Source organism: Magallana gigas, chromosome 2 (genome assembly GCF_963853765.1).
Source record: "Magallana gigas chromosome 2, xbMagGiga1.1, whole genome shotgun sequence".
Taxonomy (NCBI): domain Eukaryota; kingdom Metazoa; phylum Mollusca; class Bivalvia; order Ostreida; family Ostreidae; genus Magallana; species Magallana gigas.
In genome coordinates, this window is record NC_088854.1 from 50,358,846 (window position 1) to 50,380,002 (window position 21,157).

Below are 21,157 nucleotides of genomic sequence, written 5' to 3' on the forward strand. Positions count from 1 at the left end.
TAAAATTTTATGCACCAAGTGCATACTTTGTTTAATTTTGTAAATAATGCATTTGATGTTAGTATGTCTTCTGACTTGAAAAAAAGTGCGTAAAATTTTATAATTTCATCGGACAGGGGCAATTCACACGCGGTGTTCAGCTTTAAGGGTTCCAATAATTTATCGGCGCAGACCACCATTCGTTCTCTTCTTTGTCCTTTTAACACATTCAAATGTATCAATCATTGTGAAATACCAAGCAGGTAATACAAATAGTTATATATTAATATTCAAGAAACTGTGCGTACTTACCTTTGGCTAGCATCTAGGCCTACACTGTCCGGCTGTGTGCATGATCTTACCGCCAAAAAAGTCTCAATTCATTGGTCAATGTATTAGACGTCTTTTCATTGGTCAATGGATTTAGACATATAGGTGCGTTCATAGTTCTACCAGTGGTACCAACTACCCATTGATGCAGTTGAACAATGATACCAATTGTACTAATAAACCATGACCACTTTTGGCATATGAATGCTATATGATTTTACCAACACCCTCAGAGTCAAACCAGTCTATCCGGTCAGTCATGTCACATGATAAATTGGCCAATCGCTCACCAAACATTTGGCGGGAAAATATTAATTCAATAAAATTACAAAATACTTGATAAATACCCTTAACAAACTCTCGTAATTAATAATCTAAGTAAAACTTTTATCAACACACACTATTTTTTATATTAGAAGTAAATACCATTAAAAACATAACTTTTAAAGTTTAAACAGATATTTTACTATGTTACAGATGTTATATATGGGGTCCAATGGAAACGTTGGTAAAATTGATAACTGCGAATGTTTTCGGAATGTTTTATTTATCGTTGCTAAGTATGTAATAAATCCAGAGGTGCTCGAATGAAAGTTCACGAGACACCCCCGAGATTTGTTCAGTTCCTGTGAAATTTCGAGCGGAAGTATAAGTGTTTGGATAATATTCTCAAAATACATAAATACTGGTCGTTTTTCATATCACATCCTATTTTAATTTATGTTAAAAATGAAAATATTTAAGATATATGTCTTATTTCATCATCTATAGCGGTTATTTAAACTAAACGATGATTTTCAGAACAGAGTTATCGTTCGTGTTCAACCACTCTGCACGTGGTTTAAATTATAAACATTAGGTTGCTTAAAAAAATCATAGCCTTGTTTGATGCTTTTTATGTTTAATACCATGGATTTTTTAAAAATTAATGTGAGTTTGTTTTGTATAAAAACTTAGTATATCGAGTAATTTTCAAGGAACATTCTGCATAAAATAGTATAGTCTGTTTCACTATTGATGCTATTGCTAGATCAGGCGCGGATCGAAAATAAATCCTTAGAAGGGATCGCTACTAAGCATGTTAATGTTGCAACAGCAGAAAAACCGTATATTTTCTATTATGAAATTTATTTCTAAACTCATTTTATCCTCCAATCAATGAACATAAAGTTTAAAATCAATAAACGTTTAGATTTTATATTTGACTACAGGTACCTAGATTCCAGGTTATAGGCACGATTTTTACTGCGAAACTGTAAGGTTCAAATAAAACCACGTGCTCTAAATTTAAATGACAATAACATTCGCAGGGGTGTTTGTGAACAGGTCAAACAACAAACATCTTTTTACTGCCCTAATATGTCTTGATATTAGCCGCCATGTCAATATAATGAGTTGTGGCGCCACTTACCCATACTTCCCACACTAATTCTGGCGTGGTTCGCATTTAGATAGTTACTTCTGTATAAAAAAAAATGTAAAACTCTAAGGTGAGTTCAACAAAGCGAGCGCTCGCGACCGCTCGCCAAAATTTGTGTTGCGGGTATAAGGAATTTTGAAGAGTGCTAACGAGAGCGGACACTTTGTCGAACTCATCTCTGATCGTCTGCAAGAAAATATACCATTGGCAAAAACATTGGCACCAAATAAAATAAGGAGACCTTTTATAGAATCCTTGGATAGCTTATGTGAAAATTTTAAAATCTATGTAATAAAGACAAGTTTATCTGGCTAATGTCTAATGAATGTGATAATGTTATTGAAATTTTTGCAAGCTACATTTATAGTTGTTTTCAATTGAGAAAAGCCTCGTGTTCAATTGAGACTGTAATAGACTCATCTTTTATGTAAATGTCACCGGGTTCACAGGTGTGTGACTGTCAGACAATATATCGGATCTCAATAGCTCAGTGGTTAGAGCGCTGGCACGGTACGCCCGAGACCCTTGGTTCGAGTCCCGGTTGAGACTTGACTTTTCACCACCTGCGACATTTGGCGCCCAACGTACAAAATCCCACGGTCACTCTCTCGGAACATGTTTCACGACATTTCCTTAACTCGTAGAGTTCTACTCGTAAATTCGAGGACGAATTTCTACCAAGAAGGGGAGTATGTCACCGGGTTCACATGTGTGTGGCTGTCAGTCAATATATCGGGTCTCAATAGCTCAGTGGTAAGAGCGCTGGCACGGTACGCCAGAGGCCCTGGTTTCGAGTCCCGGTTGAGACTTGACTTTTCACCACCTGCGACATTTGGCGCCCAACGTACAAAATCCCACGGTCACTCTCTCGGAACATGTTTCACAACATTTCCTTCCTTAACTCGTAGAGTTCTACTCGTAAATTCGAGGACGAATTTCTACCAAGAAGGGGAGTATGTCACCGGGTTCACATGTGTGTGGCTGTCAGTCAATATATCGGGTCTCAATAGCTCAGTGGTAAGAGCGCTGGCACGGTACGCCAGAGGCCCTGGTTTCGAGTCCCGGTTGAGACTTGACTTTTCACCACCTGCGACATTTGGCGCCCAACGTACAAAATCCCACGGTCACTCTCTCGGAACATGTTTCACAACATTTCCTTAACTCGTAGAGTTCTACTCGTAAATTCGAGGACGAATTTCTACCAAGAAGGGGAGTATGTCACCGGGTTCACATGTGTGTGGCTGTCAGTCAATATATCGGGTCTCAATAGCTCAGTGGTAAGAGCGCTGGCACGGTACGCCAGAGGCCCTGGTTTCGAGTCCCGGTTGAGACTTTTCACCACCTGTGACATAAATATAAACTATCATTTAGAAACCTTCTCTCTTTTTGTTAGTGTGTAGGCTTTGTTGTATTTTTTTTATTACATGTACCTTTGTATGCCCAGAATTTGGAAATAAAATTATCTTAATATCTTATCTTGGTACCAATAACGTGCCAATTGTAGTCAATTTTACCAACAGCAACATTTGTTTACCAACAGCAGAAAATGAACGCACCCACATAATTTATTTTTAGACGATATATAGAATATAAGAAAAATACAAAATAAAATTTTATTGATTTATTAAAGTGTTTTCAAAAGGACGTACTGCTTGACAGTAGAACAGTGTTATACCTGATATATTCAAAATATTTGCTTGTACCCATATCTTAATTGAATCATGAATGGAAATATAGTCATAATAATTATAACATCGGTATTTATTTGGTTTATTTGAGAAACGATACATATTTCACCATATAAACTGTTATTATCCATTTATTTAAAAACAAAAACGCCCTTATTTCCAAAGTTTACGAAAAGGAAAGTGATTTAATATCTTACTTTCGAGGAATTTCGAACTGTTGATCCAACACTTGAACTGGCGTCTTAAGAAGCTTTTAATATACACTTAGATAGATATTGTAACTGGGTGCAATTAAATTCTTCATATTAATATTGTTACATTCCATTATGTTGAATACATGTTACTGTACGTTAATCAGTTGTTAACGATTTCCCATGTAAAAGGCCTACCTATATGTGGCTATGCACGGTCATTGAAAAATCGTGTATATTTTAAATATACATTTATCAATATATATTTATAAACAGTAATAAAGTCATCGTTTATCATGAACAAATATGTTTACTGTAAAATTCATCCTGTTGTTGCTAGTTGCGTTTGTACTTTGCGTCGACCCCATAAAAATTATAGAATTTCGAGGAAATTCGAACTATGAATCAAAGGCGTCCCAAATCAAAAACTGATTCACTTACACGGTGATGAGAGTGTGATACGAAAATGTAAGGACGTCCTCATAATTTTTGTCCTCAAAAAAATAAAATTTTGCGCTTATGCATTTGACAAAAAGAGGCAGCCAAAAAACACACCGTAATAGTGAGGACATCCTTTTGTCCTCACTATTACTTCACTGTCCTGACAACGTGGGTAAAACTGTTAAAAGATGTCCTTATATTACACGTTTTATTATCCCTCTCTCTCTCTCTCTCTCTCTCTCCTTCTCTCTCTCTCTCTCTCTCCCTCTCTGGTTTTTTAAAGTTAAGAGTTGATTGTTTTGTGATTTTGTTAGATAAAGAAACTTTTAAAACTAAAAGAATGAAGTCTTTAATATGCACATCTATACTAAAAGTTGCATAACAATATGTACGATAAAGTAAACAGGAGTGTAAATATTAGAATATAGAATGCATTTAACACATAAGAAAATATTAAACTGTAATGGAATGGGAGAATAAATCATGGACCAGACTGGGATTTGAACCAGGGCCCCCTGAATCTCTGGTCAGGTGCTAGGTGCTATACCAACTGAGCTATCTGGCGCCGGTATTTGAACTGGTCTGACCATCACATTCCTCCCCCCCCCCCCCCCCCCCTGTAAATGATCTTCGCCCTCAAAGATCATGCCTGGTTCTTCCCCAGGCAGAAGTTAACTTGTCAGTTTTAGGGTTGGCACAACACCAAAAGTAATGGGATGGGAGAAATAATGACAGACCACACCTGAATTCGAACCGGGGCCCCCTGAATCTCTAGTCATGTCTCTACCGACTGAGTTATCTGGCGCCAGTATTTTAACTGGTCTGACCATCACAAAACATTCTAAACTTGATAATAAGTATGAATCTATTTTGTACATTTTTTATGATCTTAGCAAGCCCTTTGAATCTTATAGTTACAACCTAGAGCTTATAAAGCTTAGTGGTTTATTCCAAACTAAGCCCTGACTAAGCTATACTGATTTGCAGGGAAGAGGTTAAAGGAAATGTCAAATCAATTATTGCATCCTTCTGTATTAATATATGTAGTGCTAGAGTGAAGTTCACCCCTTTTAATAAAAAAATCCCAGTTTTTTCTGCTAATCTATCCAGGTTTAGTCAGTATTTTTGTTGTTTTGATTGGCTTTGATGAATTTTGGGTACCAGTATTTTTTTTATTTTCTAGTTATAATAGAAAGCTGTTTTCCAAGGCCACACTCGGAGTTGTTTGGCATACATCAATTTTTCCCTCGAAACTTTACTTGTGTATTGAATTGTTTTTATAGATACACATGTACATGCATTATGGGCTGCTGTACATGTCATGTTTTGGGGTTTTGACATGCCACAGCATGATTCTTAATGTTTATAGGATAATATTTGCCTCAGGATGTAGTAGCCAAGGGGGTCCATCCACATTCTGTAGTAGCCACAGTTCTGCACCTTATATCAACAATACCGTAGAAATCATAACTGTTATTTTAAAATTAAAATATTTAAGCCTGCAATATTTTGCTTCTTAAATCTTAAATCGGAGGGAAGACAGTTTTGGATTTAAGATGTATATTATAATGATAAATACAATAGTAGTCTAATGATCATTGTTCATATAAACTTGTAGAAAGTTGTTTACTTGTGCCACCTTGAACTATGCCTGGAATGTGGTGTTTTGGAACGTAGGAGTTTATCACATAAACACAATGATAGAAAAGAAACTCTAAAGCTTTATATGTGTGTATATAGACCCACAGGAGCAAGTTGGCTTAAATAACATGCTGTTTCCCATGAAGTTTTGACATGTGATGGTGACCAAGCTGCAAAAAACAAAGTAGATCCATATTACCTTTATTGCAGCTGTAAATAAAAAACTACCGGTAGTACAAGTCGCATATGCGACTTGTTCACCTTCACGGGGGTTGAGCATCTGCAGAAGTATGGCATCACCATATATCATTTAGTCTGTGTGTTTATATTCTGTTTGTAACAAATGCATCTGGGTAAAATGCTGAATCCATATGTGTAGTCAGAGAATAGGGTTGAGCGTAGATCATTGACCCATGGCAGTTTTATGATCATGGAAGGCACAATCATTCATCCGTTCAAACTTTGCAGTTTGCAGTGAACTGACTTGGTTTTGTTGCACATTGCTTCCAAGAGGTCAAAGTTCTAGGTCACATATCACTAAATATTTATATTGCAAAAAACAAACAGTTGAAGTTCTAACTTTTGAGCCTTTGATTCTTTTATGTCTAGGTCTCTCAAAAGTGTTTGAAAATACGGCCATGTTTGGAGACTTGGTTCTTCGCCTTCCAGACATTGTTCATTCTATATACGATAAAAATAAAGACTGGCAGTTACTCCTTGGATGGTGCTACTGGTTCTGCAAAGAGTCAGGAGTGTTTGATGAGAAAAATGGAAGGCTTCTCCATTTGGTATGCTTTATTATTATCTGTTTGACTGTCAAATTTTGTACATTTTGTTTTAAAGATGCCATTTTTGATAGAAGAGCTTTGAATTTATTTGAAGAAAAGCAAAGCCAAATTACTCCATCTTGTGTATGGTAATTACGTGAATTGTTTTGTGTTTTGATGCTAACTCACTGTACCCACACAATTTGCACAAACTATTCTCTTAGAGCTGTTTGTGAAAATTAGTGTCAGCAGCATTCCTAATAACTTCCGAAGATCTGAAACATATGTTGATTTAGTAATTATAAGACTTCCTTTAATTAGACATTCTGCTAGATAGTGCTGAATGAATTCTATGAAAGTAGGTTATTCTTAGTTTTGATAACAACACTCTGATATCTTCTTTGCAGATGGCACAAGAGGTCAAACTGATAGAGAGAGAAGAAAACTACACCAACCCCTTTACACTGGAGAGCCAACTCAAACAGGTAGAAGGCTTATGAGGAAGGCATGGAGTATTCATTACTTCTGTAGCAAACAAAATAGTCGATGCCATTGCATGATATAATGCTTTATGACTCCTCCAGTGATATGCCTTGATATTTTTTTCTTCACAGCAAAAACAGAGACATGGGGAGAAAAAAGAAATCAAAACAAAGAAGAAGAAAAAGGAAAGGAAGAAAGGGCCACAGATAACAAGGGTTGAACTTTGATCAAAAAAAAATTCCAGGGAGGGGGGTTGGGGCATTTTGGGCTCCATGTTTTTCATATTAAATATATTTTTGTTAATTCTAATGTCTTGTGTATTGTTTCCTTCCCTGATCAAAATGAAATCCTAGTCTCAATTTAAATGCATTATGAAGATGAAAGCTGTTTTTAAGACAATGGATTATAAAATCAATTATATGAGCAGATATTTGAAAGCTATTTATGAAAACCGTAGACAAGTAAATGAATTGTACTAATGTACATTACCAACGTGGTTACAGTTGAGACCCTCTAAATAACAGACATCCAATGGTGGCCTTTTATGTTTATTCATATTATATTCTATTTAGATTATGATTGTTAAAAAATCACTTAAGTGCCTGGCTTTATGAACAGAATCTGGGGGGGGGGGATTACTGACAATGCACCATGTTTTATGCTGGCATTACTTCTTCTACGAACATCTCCCAAGGTAGCGAGAATGAGCTAACGATGTAACGGAACAGCGAGGATGTATGCAACAGATTACAAGGTGGATAAAAAAAATAATATCCACTTTGATAAGCTGGCGGTGTGTAGATAAACTCCGTAGTACAGTCGTGCAGCTGTTGGGGTCGTCTTTTTAGACCTAGTTTGTTATCAAAAAATCTTTGGATAGAAACTTCAATGGTAAAATGTAAGATCCTTGGTGATGTGTTTCCTTGAATCGTTTGTCGGGTGAGGAAATCTAATGTCAGTTGAAGTTAAATTAAATTTTTATAAAAGTGTCCTCTAAAGTACACTTATGATAACCAAGACCTGTACTTGGGTCGAAAAAGCCGACGCCCAAAACATTGCTTTTTTCTTGGAAAAAACCCATAGAAATTGGAGAAAGTTCTGGGAACTAAGAATCAGCCATCTTAAAATGTTAGGAATAATGTTTTATAGATGTTAAGTGTCAGAATTTAATGCCATAAAAAAGGTTAAGGAAAAAGCAGAAGCCAGTTCATGAAGTGACCAGAAACACGTTTATCGCAGACTTTTTGTCTGCCAATCCGATTCCAAACATTCTTCAGAAGACATCGCTAATCGGTGCAAAATTTTACCACGAAAAAACATCTTTAAAAATCTGGTTTATGGATATTTTATTCTGTATATGATACAATACAGTATAAATAAAGTACAAAAAAGTAGAAAATGGGTTCGTCATCATTTGATGAGACTGTAATTATGCGCCATTATCTCAAACCGAGTATATTGTGGATTCCAACTGCTTGTATGTTTATATTTGCAGGCAACAATCGGCGCGCCGAGTTGGGGTAATTTGTACAATTGGTGTAATGTGCTTTACATTATCTGTCTACGGTATGCTATGTCATCATGCAGAGCTATGTACACTATGATAAATATACGGCTATCGTCTAATTAAGGTCACATCGTGTACTCTATGAATTATATATACGATTCTCATAATGGTCCATGTAGTGTCCTCCCAAGAGTCAATTCCAATGACATCGAACTCCGTGACATTCTGTCATTCTCACAGTTTAATGCTTTTTTTTTTCAAACTTGTCAAATGAATCTAAGTGCGTGTATTCGAGAGCGACTCCATTTTCACCATTAAAATGAAAGTTTCCCTGCTTGTTTAATCTTGTCTTATTGTACAGTATCCACTGTTAAACCTGTACCCCTATTTGTGGAATTTGCATTGTTTGCAATTGCTGCCCTCCTGTGTAAAAACCATTGGTCTGCTTTTCATTTAAGTAGTTTTCTCTTTCTGGTATGCATTGTACCACATTTTCGACAGACAGATTGCTGAATGAAAACGGAAGAAAATAATTAGGGGAACACAAAGATGTGTAATAATATTCCAAGCAAGAATTCCGTAAAATTCTTCGTGTAATCGAACAACCCTCGTTTTCTTCACTTCAAACATGCTTACGACCCAGAGAGCGAGATTGCAGACGAGAAGGAACGTGACTACAGCCCTTCCTGGCTTTTGCATCATTTGATTGTCATTTTCGGCACATCTGCACAAGCCATCCAGTATAAACACTGTTTGTTCGGTAATTTGGCAAATGGAGAAGATGGTGGTGATGAGTGACAGGATCCCTGCAACATTTCCTTGCAGAGAGGTTGAGACAGCAATAAGCTTGAAGCACAGGTAAATGTAGGAACCTGCAAGTGCGACGAGCAGCAGAACCGAGTCCACGGACAGGAACTGTGACGTTATGAACTTGAGTTTGGACAGGCGGATGTACCCCCAGGCTATGCCGAGGCCGGTGATGATCATGAGAACGATTTCCGTGGTGAACAGAACCTTCACAGCCGTGAACATGTCCTGAAGCCGACTCTCAAAGACAAAAAATGTGGCGATAGCAATAAGCGTGAAGACGGCGACAAGCAGACCAAGGAAGAGGCCTTTGTTAGCTTTGTCGCAGTCGATAGCGGAAGCACCCGTGGGAGCCGAACTTGTGAAGGAAGTGTGGCTTGGCCACCTCTGCTTGATGCGGACCCCAATGTACTGATACAGACGATAAATGATGCCTGCCCCGATGATGCTGTAGATGATGGTGCAAGGGAATAAGTAAGGCGAAGCCGACCTCGCCAGAGTGACCTCCTCATAGCAGCTCTTAGTTCCTTTGAAAAATAAAATAAGATCTATTTGCAAATTCGGATTATTATCTTATTATGACAGGTTATAAGGTTCTTTGCTTTTGATTTAAAAGTGTTTACAGTTCTTTTTACTATGTACAACAATTTTAACCAATTTCACGAAGCTTGAATATTTCTATAATCTGGGTTTTTTATTTCACCTTCGAGAGTCACATTGTTGACAATATAACTTTGCAGTCGGTAATCTTCATTGGTTTCCATCACTGCCGTTACAATGAGCACACAGATATTGGTTGCCATCAGATGCATCATTCCGAAACGCACAAAAGGTTTCTGTTTATTTATAACAAGCTGTAAAATATAAACCAAAGATTGAATTCTCTAGATCTGAAACTTTGACGTGTATTATTTCAAAGCACAACTAAAATACAAGTTATCTATAGATTTGTGTCTGTATTATCAGCAAAGTGTTACCTTGTGGTTCTTGAAAATGAAGAAAGTCTGCACAAATGTGAACAGAAGATGCATGACGTAGACCAGAATGAAAATCTCGCTTTCACACGTTTCTGTCGTAATAGTCTCAAAGTAGGTAGCGATATGAAGTCCGTCTAGAGTAACGCTTCCGAATGCAAAAGCTGAAAAAAGACAAGAATTATTTCATTTATAAATAAAACCAAACGTATATGTTTTTGAAATAATGCAACGCTTTAAACATTCAAGACTGCAATTAATAAAAGAGTTAAAGGACGTCTAGATACCAAGAGCTCCAAGGCGAAGGTAAAAGTTGATCCCCTCCCCAACATGGGCCACGCCTCCTGGGGGTGGGAGCTCTAGGTTACTCTGGTAGCTGATGGCGGTCAGAGAAATCTGCTCAGCATTCGACTCCTTTTGCTGGTCCAAAGGCGTCTTGTCATCAGCTGTAGCTCTAACCGGAAGTGGTGAGGCAGTGGGAGACTTGTTGACGCTTCCATCATTTCTGATAGAAACCCGGAAGTTGTTTTCATAAAAATTATTTTTGACTTTGATTCCGTGGAGGAGGCATAGTAAGAAGTAGAGGAGTATCGCAAGTGACGTGGCGTACAGGTAAACCAAGAACACCTGTAAATAGGATGTTGAAAATTTCTTTGAGAGATGCTCCAAATATTTACATGCATCTAATTTCATAAGCCTCGTAATGACCTGATTTGATCCTTTGCTATTGTAAAAGAAAATGAATATGAATCGTGTGGAAATTAAATACTGTTGGTGGATCGAATCAAATGATCTTTTCACTTTGACAAAACTGCATCAAAAATATAACTAGGTCGTGCCTAAATAACTCCTTTCCAATTATTACATCTAAGTGTGAATATATTAAATGTTTTACAGAATTAGCAGCTTCTTGTAATTTTGTGGTACAAAGAAGCACTGTTAGCAATCAACATCTCGATTGATCAACCTCAAAAACTGACATCCGCAAAAAAAAAAAAGAGATGAAAATGAAAATATCAAAGCAATTAAAACACTATTCAATACAAAGAGGAATTTTTATGTTTGATCACTCGCTGCAGTTAATCTGATGTTTACGATTGTATCTGAAGGCTGCCTTTCATGCGAGGCTTCCTTATCTTTCTCTGACTTGCTGTAATGTTCCCCGAGACCTACCTCGAGGTAGTATCTGTGCACCCTCTCTATCGCTGTCAGTGAGGTCGCCACCGCAAACACCACGCCGAGCACCACAATGATCAGGGCGTAAATACCGCAGACCAACTTCACAAGGGCAGACCTAGATAGAAAATTCAAAACCTTTTAATTTTGGGGGAAGAAAATCAATATTTTAATTAGATTTATTTTTGGCGACCATTTGCCAAAGTTTAGAGTTCCATGCTCACTGAGTTTACGATTAGAATTCTGGCGTGTCCTGATATAAAGGAACACCATTTTACCGACCCTCCCAAACTGTTCTTGCTAAATGTTTGTCATGCACTTAGCATCCAGACGACGTTTTGCTGATATTTTATTTGAATATAGATGCAAGATAAGTCTTTTCTGGTACATGGAGCTCATGCAAACATAAAATATGCCTTTTTGTACACACATTTATGTATAAATATAGTTTATACCTAAATGTATAATTAATACATATATAATATTTTCGGTCCCGACAAGAATATTACGCATAAACTCTTATTAATTTCATAAGTAAATCATAAACCTTATCTTAAATTTTATGTCAGCAGAACATTAAAATAGTACGCAATAAACTAAACATTAAAAATGCCAAAGTATGATTGATAATTCCTCTAAATGAAGCTAAATTTATCATTATCACTGGGATCGGAAGTAGCCAAGATAACAACGTGCAAGAAACACAGGGCCCAGTATCCCTCTACACGAACAATCACGCACTAGTTCGCATCTTTTTTTTAAACTGATTAAATATTTGGTCCGGGCTTGATATTTTTGACTTTTTAATCATCTGTTAAGCTTCAAAGGAAGTGTCTCGCTGTGCGCCGAGGCCTGGCAAAACAGCGACCGCTGTAGAACCCATCACGATGTACACACGAAATGTTCAATCGTAACTTACAGAGATAATATTTCCTTATCTTCAGTGTAGTTCGTTGATAGATTATCAGTCATTAGCCACGAATTTAGCCCTACAGCCATCAATAGCTATAAGAGCAAATGAATCAGTTACCATGGCAGCTAAAATTTGTTTTAAAAAGATTTTATGTAATAAAGCTATGGGGTTACGTTTACTTTGTTGTTGAAATGAGGAGAGAGAAAAATATTATTATTTTTTTTTAAATAAGTATGATATTATCTTAAAAGCATACAAAAGCGAAGTATATAATATATCAAAATTATACAAAAAGCATTTATATAAAATTAAAGATTCCAAATAAAGTTGTTTGATGAGGTTTGCGTAGATCTGCTTTTTAAACGGCAACGCAACGTTTGGGTTTTCCGCCGCATCATCCGGCTGATGACATTGAGAACGGGTTAAGATGAGCGCTGGTATGCATCATTAGCAAAAACGATAATGTTACCAAATGATGCAAAATGGTCGTCAGAGGTTAGCGACAACACAACTCAGCTCCTGTACCAGAATATCTGTTGTCGGATCCCAGGCTTACATAAGCATGTTTTTATATCTATATGTACGATTAGATATACAGTAAGCATCTGTTTTTTAGCAAAAAAAGTAATTGCTCTGATTTGTATGTATGACTTAGTGTTTTCCAGGTTAGATGCGATTTAGGGAGGAAACGTTCAACGTTATCACGGATAGTGAAATTGGTTTCACATGAAATATCGAGAATTATCTGTGAAAGTGCAGACAGCTACACGGATCTCCTATCGTAGGAGTATATAAATTAGATTCAGGAGTTTCATTTAAACAAATATTGAATCATCATACGCGGTTTACCATAAAACAGTTTCAGTTTCTTTCGCCATTAAGTATAAATATCTCATTGCAAGGCGCCCCACGATACATATTAAAGACATGTATCCCTAATTGATGAATGTTAATTAAAGGTTAAGCGTTGATTTACATCTGCTCAGGAGTCATCTTTGCCGATAACGCTGGAGAAATTTAGTTTCTTGTTATCACCTTTTTGCAGCTTCGCTTCTGCCTGGATGCGGGTCAGTGCGATTTTAGTGATCGTTCATCCAAAAAGTTTTCTAGATCCTAACTTCACTCATTGAGTGAATTTGTCGGCGGATGTCGATCAACGCATAGATTAACCAACACATGTCTTATAGGAATTCCGAAGATAACATTTTATAGCATGAAACAAATTCTTACCAATTTTAAAATGCATTTTTCAAAAATCTCAGATAGTAATTATATTTTTGTAATATCCTTACATGCTAATGCCAAAACGCTTTGAACTTCATCTAATTCAAGTTTAATCAAATGCATGCATGATAAAATAAATACTATTCTAAGTATAGGAAAAAAATACACAAAGGTAATTTTTTTTTACCTGTACACGGATGGAACTCTCTGCTTTTGTTTCTTGGGTTTGGTTTCGGGGATTGGGGTGGAGGTATCTATCGGCAGTGTGTCCGTGTTCCCGGCCATCTCCTCTCCGTTCTTAGCGTTGCCTTCCTCCTCCATTGTGAGCTTCTTCTCGTCGTTTGATTTCCCCCCTGTCTTACTATCCTCCTCTTCTTCAGCCGTGTCGTCTGGAAGTTGAGGCTCGTTCACGATGTATACGCCAGACCGACGCAGCATAATATTCAAAAGCGCCTCCGTTGTCAATCTTTTTAACTGCAACCACTACACGCAACACAAAGCACAAAAGCTCCCACTCTCTCAAATGTTTTCGGAAATGATGCTTTAACGGTTTAAATAAATCGCTACCAGATGCCAACTGAGTAAGGCTAGAGTATCCAGTGCGCTCCTCCGTGCCAGATCGTAAAAATAGTATATAACCACTGATTATGTACGAAAGATTTAGAGGGTTGCCATATACAAAACGGAGGTCAATCGTTTTATCAAATTCAGAGCTGGTGTTTTTGTGTGGTAGATATTTTCTGGCGATTTTTATGTTAAACAATGATATTGCGTCGGCTTCTATGTCGGCTGCACGCTTGCTCACGTGTAGCACGTGACAAGGGAAAGAGAAGCCCAAAGCACGAGATAAAAACGGTGATAATGTAAACAATCCAACAATGCATTTTAGAAAAATTAAAAGAAACCAACAAAAAAGTAAAAATGTTTATTTCCTTGCCAACAATCATAGACTGCTTTTGCCAATAGTTTTTTAAATTACAAAAAAAAAACTAATAGTTGTTAATGAACGCGGAATATAAATTTTGATATTTCGGTAAATTTGTTAAACGTTTTTATTATATCATTTATTAGTATATGTTTTTTAGTATTATTATATCGATTCTAAAACTATTTATTTCATCATGATCCCCACACATTGGTCTAAATTAAACGACATATTTTGAATAATTTTCATATAGAACTAAAGGATACTTCGCGTTCGAAAGTCCTTTTTAGCACAATATAGACTGAAAGACAAAATAAATAAGTTGACAACGACTCTATGCAAGGGCCTTCTGATACAAGTAATTCCTCGGGCAGAATAAAACTTGACACCTGTTTACTGCAATTTTGCTGGACTATGTTTTTTCTTGGACATCTTGTCGAACAATACCCAAAATGGCAAATCTGTGTTTATTTTTGGAGACAAGGGCCTATAGTAGTATACAGTAAGTGTTTGGTATGCCGACGTAATAATTATGCGTTACGTTGTCATCAAACACTAAACGTCATTTTACTTCAAAGGTTTATTTTCGGAAATTTCAAAATAAAAATCATAATTTCTATTTACTAGTACATGTAAAATTTCACATATTTGCTTTACATCTCTAGATTGCTGAATAATGATCTGCAGACTCAAAGCCATGTCATTACTGGTTTATTTTTTATTTCATAGTTATATAATATACAAACAAATAAACAAACAAGGAATCATGGTCAACGTGAATGTTTTTTATCAATTGAGCTCAATGAGACCAAACTCTAATAATGTTTCATTCATTGGTTGTTGGTGAATGCATGGAAAGATTAAAAAACATGTACACTGCAATTCATATGCATTCAGCAAATGAGATAAAAAAAAAATGGAAGAGAATGAGATCGTGTTCGGAAGCGTTAACGTCGTGCGGAAGGAATGAAGTATTATTTGATCTAAAAAAATAAAAGTCAATCGTTCATAGGCTATCGTTAGTCTGAGATAATAAGACAAGTTTTAACCTCTGTTTTGGATGCCATATTTTGTGTTCTGATTTTTAAAAAGTGTCTTTATTTTTAACGGTTGCTTAACTGATGCCTATATGAAAGCAATATAAATCAAATTTTGCTTTTAATATTTCTGTAGTTGAGACAAAACTACCTTTTTCTTTCAAGTAATGAACTCAGTGCGTGCTATTTATCTATTTTCATTGATTTCGTACATTAGTAAAGTTATCTAGCTGCAGATCTGTAGTCCCTACAAATGTATCCAATTATGAATATCATGGGGGTTTTTTTCAAAATGAGACGGATAGAATTAACATTACAAAAATGATTGGCTAATCACAAGAGGTTTTCCGATATTGTACAGTGTACCTGTGCCTGTCTTTCAATTCGTGGGAACAGCCTGTAACAGCTAGGACTTGGGCATGACGACAAAGTCGTGAAATTTAAACAGGTATACAAGTACTGTACCAATTTCTTACACGATACTGTGTCGAATCCGGGCCATGGTGCGCCGTCACACACAAACTTAATCCTTCCTGGGATGATAAACGGGTTCTCACTTTGACGCAATGAAAGCTGAAGGTTGTGACCACTTTATAAAATATCTCCAATACCAGCCCACTAATTTGGACTTAGTCTTTGATAGGTCGTCACCATGATAGTACCGCTAGTCCTCGCTCTTGTGGCCCTCGCTGTTGCTCACCCAGGCTACAGGGACTTGATGCCCAATGGGTACTCAGTCCCCAACCCATGTGGAGCCGATACTTGGCAGGCAGTGGGCCATTATGATCCCTACCATCATACGATAGCCAAAAACCAATTTGGAAAAGTAAGAACGAATTGTTGCTTTTAAGAAAAGAAATGTAAGGTGAAAGTTAAAGGTAACTAAATAAATAGAAAACCTAAAAAAAAAAATTTTAAAAAATGGTTGCCTGATTACTATTATTTTCATGAAATTAATGCAGAATGATAAAAAATTTTAAACCAGGTTATATTTGTTGATTAACAGGAGTTAAAGATATACATGTACGTACAAGCAAAATGTCAATAGGGACTGTTATTGAATTGTGAACACAATGCTTGATACAATTGCAGGATTTCGCAGCGGCTGCCCACATATGGACTGAGACCCTCTGTAAGACAGACTCTGATGGCGACGGAAAGACCAACGGTGAGGAGCTAGGTGACCCCGCCTGTATCTGGAACGTCGGGGACAGGCCGGCAGGAAGCGCTTCCGGACATCCGGGTATGTGAAGCATGTAGAGCATGAATTACGTTCAGTATGTGATGCCATCACCGTGTCGGGTTTCTCCTCCAATAGAAATAAATTTGCCCAAACCTTTTTAACGGTCTTTATCACATAACTTTCGAAATTATTTCAAAACAGATAAATTATTCTCACATGATGGTAATTGAGTGCATTATTATTTGTTATTTTAAAACATATAAATAATCGAATACCATTTCTGGCACAGATACATTGTATGCGTATTTATTGTCTATTCATTTTCAGTAAACAGATATGATGGTATCATTATTCAATTCAATTGCTGATAGAAAGCATCAGTTCATTAATGGAATTTTATGTAAAAGAATCAAAAACCAAATAATGTTTTAATGAAGCTAAAGATATCTTTATATAATCTATTACGCGCAATAATTCAAGGATAGATATGCCACAACTTATTGTTAGAATTATGCGTTGCTGGTAGATTTGTTTTCTTTGATAAACCTTATACATTTTATTAATGATAAGTTGTCCCTATATAACAATTATTGTTAGCGGCCACGAAAATTCAACGTACGGTATATATTACTTGAAACTCATATCAATAAAACTATAGTTTAGTAACTCAAATCGTTTGTCATTTATTTTCAGGTATTTGTGAGCCCGTTGGATCCGCTGCTTGCAGTAACCAAGCTTTTAGATGTGGTTGTCATGGTAACCAATGTGTTGGAAGATAATCGTAATAAAACAAACTCTTTTTATTCTTTTTCACCAGTGACATTTGAATTTGCTTACTTTAGAAACGCCTTGAATTGTAGAAACCTTTAACACAAACACATTCATCATTTATGATTATAACAAAGAATTTACATCTAGGCCAAAGTAAAATCAACATTTTAATAACAAGATTTAAAGAAACTTATTACTTCAGTTATTTATACGTGTTACTTGCTAATTGAGGAAAAACAAGAGCTTTTTGGGGTTTTTGTAATTCATAGGAACGATATGAAAAAGTTTTGTTCGAAACAGATGTAAAAGGAAAATGGATTTTTGTGCGTTACATGTGAAAGGAAACGGATTTTTTTGCGTATCGTGTATGTGGAAATCACAGAGAATTTGCGTCACGTGTATGTAAAAATATTGAGTTTGTGTGCATTACGTATGTTTTTGTGAGTTGCGTGTACGTTTACAAGTTATCAGTCGTATATATATCATGTTATACGATGATTACAAAATGACAGTATTTCTGTATTTATTGCCATGTGGTAAATTAAAAAATAATGGTACTTGTAACTTCACCAAAGAGATAGTACTGGCACAAGAAGCTTGAATACATGTAAGGTAGTCCTTTCTCAGCCTTAATATACTATTTCTCTGCTATACTTAGTTTATTCGCTGTTCACATTAAACATGAAAATATATCACAAAACTATTAAAACAACTTCTCTATCTCATAAGCCGACACCTTGCCCACCCCCGCCAGACACTTGTTACACAGATTGTCACCCCACCTCTCGTTCTTATGGTACAGACTACAGTGAGTCTCTGCCTCCTTTAAACGCTTTCTGATTTTTCTGCCCGCCTCTTCAAACAGTTTTAGCCTCTTTTTGAAAATATCGGAAGTAATGTCATCGCATAAGTCTGAGAATCCTGGCACATTCTCCAGTTCCTCGGAAGAGGCGCGACAGGCCATGTCTGTAGAAAGCTGCTGAAGTTCCTCCAAATCGTAGTTGATGGACGTTGTGAGAATCTCAATGATTCTGTCGCTAGAACAATTGTTTTCGAGTTGTAGTTTCAAAAATGCAACACACCGCTCACGAAGGGTCTTCACTTTGAATTCATCCGCCAAACGAAGCATTGCATGGACGTTTTCATCTAAAAAAAAAAAAGACCACTCTATAGTTACAAACTGCATGTATCCTTGTATACCGGGGATTTGTGACCATCCCACCCCTTCCATCTCCCCCACCCTACGTTCTTATACTAGTACAACTGTATACCACCTGTTATACGACGAAGATGTTTTATTTAGAAAGTTATAGTTTAACAGTTAATTGTCCATTTAAACTCTTAACACCATTTGATAGATTTGATAGATAGTACATTTAGCTTATGCAATATTATAAAACAAGGATGATTCCCCATGCCGCTAACAATACGATCCATTAATCGCTAGACAAAACAACATCTTATTTAAAAGCCCTTGTCAATTAACGACCATTAGATCCAGAACGGGATTGTTTAGGCTGTTTTAAAGAGTCACACAATTCTACCACATGGATCTTTTAATGGAGTATTAGATAAATACTTAAAAGATTAAAATGCCGAATAAATAAAAATTGTATTGGCGCAAGTTCTCTGCATTGTATGTATGCATTCATTGGCTGCGGAAAGAAACCCGAACGTCAATACTAAAATTTACAAATAGAAAATTACAAAGAGATATTGTCTGATCGGGAGAACCGGTGCCTAAGGTTAACTGAAGTCTGTACAATACTGGACTTTTTGTATTAAAAGCAAAATAAAATATTGGAGTTGATGCCAATCTGAACAATGTAAACTGCAAAAAAATGTAGACCAATTCGGTATGCCGATCTTGACAACTATGCAAATAGAATTTATTTTTGTACCTGATATTGGCTTTAAGCTGTCAGGATAGATACATTCTAAAAACTCCAGAATATCCGAGTACGTCTGGCCCGGTAACGGAATCTCTATAATGGCTTGTTCCTTTGAACGTTTGTCAAACATGTCCTTTAGAACTGGTGAGACGATGGACAACAAGATACGGGACACATACAGGGGTTTCCCTTCCACGGACAAACGCAAGTCCGAGGTGTCATTGGCCTGGAAGAAAGTCCGGGGAGAATTCCTAGATTTTTCGGTCAGAGACTGAATGCTCGATGTTCTTGTCGCCCGAGGGCTGTCCCCCAATTCACTTCCGTTGCATCTTGTTTTAATGTCCTCCCACCCGTGTTCCCTGTAGCAGGTGTCTGCATCCAAACTCAGTATCTTCTGTTCCACTAGTTCCCAGTTCTCCCGATTTTTATCCAGGTAGAGTCTCCCTTCCTTGAAGATCTCCTCCGCGGTGGACTGTTGTCGATCCCCCATTCCTTCTGCCCTGTCCGGCAGCAGAAGATCGATTTAAACAGCTTGGAGGAAACGCAGACGACCGTGTAAATGCTTGTCAGAGAAATAACGATCTCCCCAAAAAGACACCGATTTTTAATGAATACATGCCATGGGTGATTTGAATCGAGGATATTTGTAGAAGGAAGAAAGAATAGAACACACGATCAATTACTCGGATCAGCTAGTATCTTACTATCTGTAAGATAGTTACACGGCAGTCGGTATCATGTGACCTTTCTTGCTGTTTCTATTGTTAATGTTCACAATATGATTTTGTGTGGTTGCAGTTTATCTTTATTATTGATCCAATTTGGATTCCAAATTCATTACTAATATCTTATCTGTAAATTAAAGGCCTCAAACAACAAAACACACATACGAAATATGTTTAATCTTTTAATTTTATTGACCTTACCTAAAGCGAGGACACTGGGAATTAAATAAATACGCATAAAGTAATTGTTATCGGAATAAAACAATTATTATAGGATATTTATCTTCAAATATATTCGCTAGTAACTCCTGAAACTAGTGTGACACTGTCCATCTTCTTGCTTATAAGTAAGAAATATGGCATATGTAACAGCGTAACATTTGAGAGAGAGAGAGAGAGAGAGAGAGAGAGAGAGAGAGAGAGAGAGAGAGAGAGAGAGAGAGAGGTCAAAAGGGCAGATAATTTTGTAAATATACACAAAATGCACTGAGAAGAATTTTGCGTGTAGTATAAATTTATATATTATATGAGCTATAATTTACCAAGATTTTATTTTACTCCCTTAACGTGCTCATGATAATGAAAGTTCTTTATGTGTTTAACTATTACATTTACTACATGTATTGGTTAAGATTATAGTGAAAAGAAAGGTTTTTACTAACTAGTATACCAGTAGCAAACTAATACCGTAGTAATTGTGCTTTAGAGCCTCTAATACAGTAGTAATTGTGCTTTAGAGCCTCTATATTTCTTTTCCCACAAAAATATGACCGTCATTTTATGAACCATCATTATTTTGGACATTTCACTGGTGAATTCTAATTTGATGTTCGAAGATTGCAGTTCATATAGCTTCAGTTAAAAGACACTCAATTTTACGTAAAGAAGAAACGTATGATGTAAATCATCATAGATTAATATATTTACAACAATTCAATGATTGTGAAAAAGGTGAATACCTATAGTTGAATGGTCTTGATTGGGATTTGGTTTTCGATGCATGTCTAAGGTTATAATTTAGGGATGACATGAGTTTTCATTTTAGATCACGATTTCAACGATACAAAATTAGAAAAATCCACT

The 21,157-nt window shown here is 36.4% G+C and overlaps 5 protein-coding genes and 1 non-coding gene across 8 annotated transcripts in view; 3 read left to right on the forward strand and 3 right to left on the reverse strand.

The window, feature by feature from the left end:
* The window catches only part of LOC136273104 (gamma-tubulin complex component 4-like), a 40,326-nt gene extending 37,047 nt beyond the window's left edge, over window positions 1-3,279 (reverse strand). For 2 of the 3 annotated variants that reach the window (XM_066077006.1, XM_066077007.1), the window contains exon 1: window positions 1,721-3,279. Coding sequence is in view for 1 of the 3 variants with exons in the window: in XM_066077007.1 (XP_065933079.1) it covers window positions 1,721-1,756 (36 nt within the window). In the remaining 2 variants the exon portion in view is untranslated. Of the gene's footprint in view, window positions 1-291; window positions 958-1,720 lie in introns of those variants that run through there. The other variant, XM_066077005.1, reaches the window with a different exon arrangement.
* Window positions 1-7,244, forward strand: part of LOC105321966 (coiled-coil domain-containing protein 134) — a 131,591-nt gene extending 124,347 nt beyond the window's left edge. The window contains exons 4-6 of the mRNA XM_011420462.4: window positions 6,300-6,478; window positions 6,865-6,942; window positions 7,072-7,244. Coding sequence (XP_011418764.3) covers window positions 6,300-6,478; window positions 6,865-6,942; window positions 7,072-7,167 — 353 coding nt within the window. The 3' untranslated portion in view covers window positions 7,168-7,244. The remainder of the gene's footprint in view (window positions 1-6,299; window positions 6,479-6,864; window positions 6,943-7,071) is intronic.
* On the forward strand, window positions 2,990-3,062 carry Trnat-ggu (transfer RNA threonine (anticodon GGU)). The gene has a single exon. It is a non-coding gene; the product is annotated as a tRNA-Thr (tRNA).
* Window positions 7,245-8,269: 1,025 nt separating the features above from the next.
* Window positions 8,270-14,297, reverse strand: LOC105321967 (proton channel OtopLc). Its single transcript, XM_011420463.4, has 6 exons — window positions 13,729-14,297; window positions 11,402-11,522; window positions 10,516-10,855; window positions 10,232-10,392; window positions 9,958-10,108; window positions 8,270-9,781 (listed from the first exon to the last, which is right to left on the reverse strand). Exons 1-6 carry the CDS (start codon window positions 13,977-13,979, stop codon window positions 8,901-8,903), a joined length of 1,905 nt encoding a protein of 634 aa, XP_011418765.3. The 5' UTR covers window positions 13,980-14,297; the 3' UTR covers window positions 8,270-8,900.
* A 1,858-nt stretch (window positions 14,298-16,155) lies between these two features.
* LOC105321969 (temptin) lies at window positions 16,156-17,499 on the forward strand. Its single transcript, XM_011420464.4, has 3 exons — window positions 16,156-16,329; window positions 16,596-16,746; window positions 17,380-17,499. Exons 1-3 carry the CDS (start codon window positions 16,156-16,158, stop codon window positions 17,463-17,465), a joined length of 411 nt encoding a protein of 136 aa, XP_011418766.3. The 3' UTR covers window positions 17,466-17,499.
* Window positions 17,500-17,969: 470 nt separating this feature from the next.
* LOC105321970 (BTB and MATH domain-containing protein 38) lies at window positions 17,970-20,076 on the reverse strand. The gene is made up of 2 exons (XM_011420465.4): window positions 19,359-20,076; window positions 17,970-18,603 (listed from the first exon to the last, which is right to left on the reverse strand). Exons 1-2 carry the CDS (start codon window positions 19,837-19,839, stop codon window positions 18,161-18,163), a joined length of 924 nt encoding a protein of 307 aa, XP_011418767.3. The 5' UTR covers window positions 19,840-20,076; the 3' UTR covers window positions 17,970-18,160.
* Between the last annotated feature and the right edge of the window lie 1,081 nt (window positions 20,077-21,157).

Excerpts from the sequence above, each read along its gene's own strand:
- LOC105321969 (XM_011420464.4), top strand. The coding sequence starts at position 16,156 with ATGATAGTACCGCTAGTCCTCGCTCTTGTGGCCCTCGCTGTTGCTCAC. Across the intron at positions 16,330-16,595 it reads CCAAAAACCAATTTGGAAAA|GATTTCGCAGCGGCTGCCCA; the intron begins GTAAGAACGAAT and ends ATACAATTGCAG. Across the intron at positions 16,747-17,379 it reads AAGCGCTTCCGGACATCCGG|GTATTTGTGAGCCCGTTGGA; the intron begins GTATGTGAAGCA and ends ATTTATTTTCAG.
- LOC105321967 (XM_011420463.4), bottom strand. The coding sequence starts at position 13,979 with ATGCTGCGTCGGTCTGGCGTATACATCGTGAACGAGCCTCAACTTCCA. Across the intron at positions 10,856-11,401 it reads TGCACAGATACTACCTCGAG|GTGTTCTTGGTTTACCTGTA; the intron begins GTAGGTCTCGGG and ends TCCTATTTACAG. Across the intron at positions 10,109-10,231 it reads TCATTTTCAAGAACCACAAG|CTTGTTATAAATAAACAGAA; the intron begins GTAACACTTTGC and ends TATATTTTACAG.
- LOC105321970 (XM_011420465.4), bottom strand. The coding sequence starts at position 19,839 with ATGGGGGATCGACAACAGTCCACCGCGGAGGAGATCTTCAAGGAAGGG. Across the intron at positions 18,604-19,358 it reads CAGCTTAAAGCCAATATCAG|ATGAAAACGTCCATGCAATG; the intron begins GTACAAAAATAA and ends TTTTTTTTTTAG.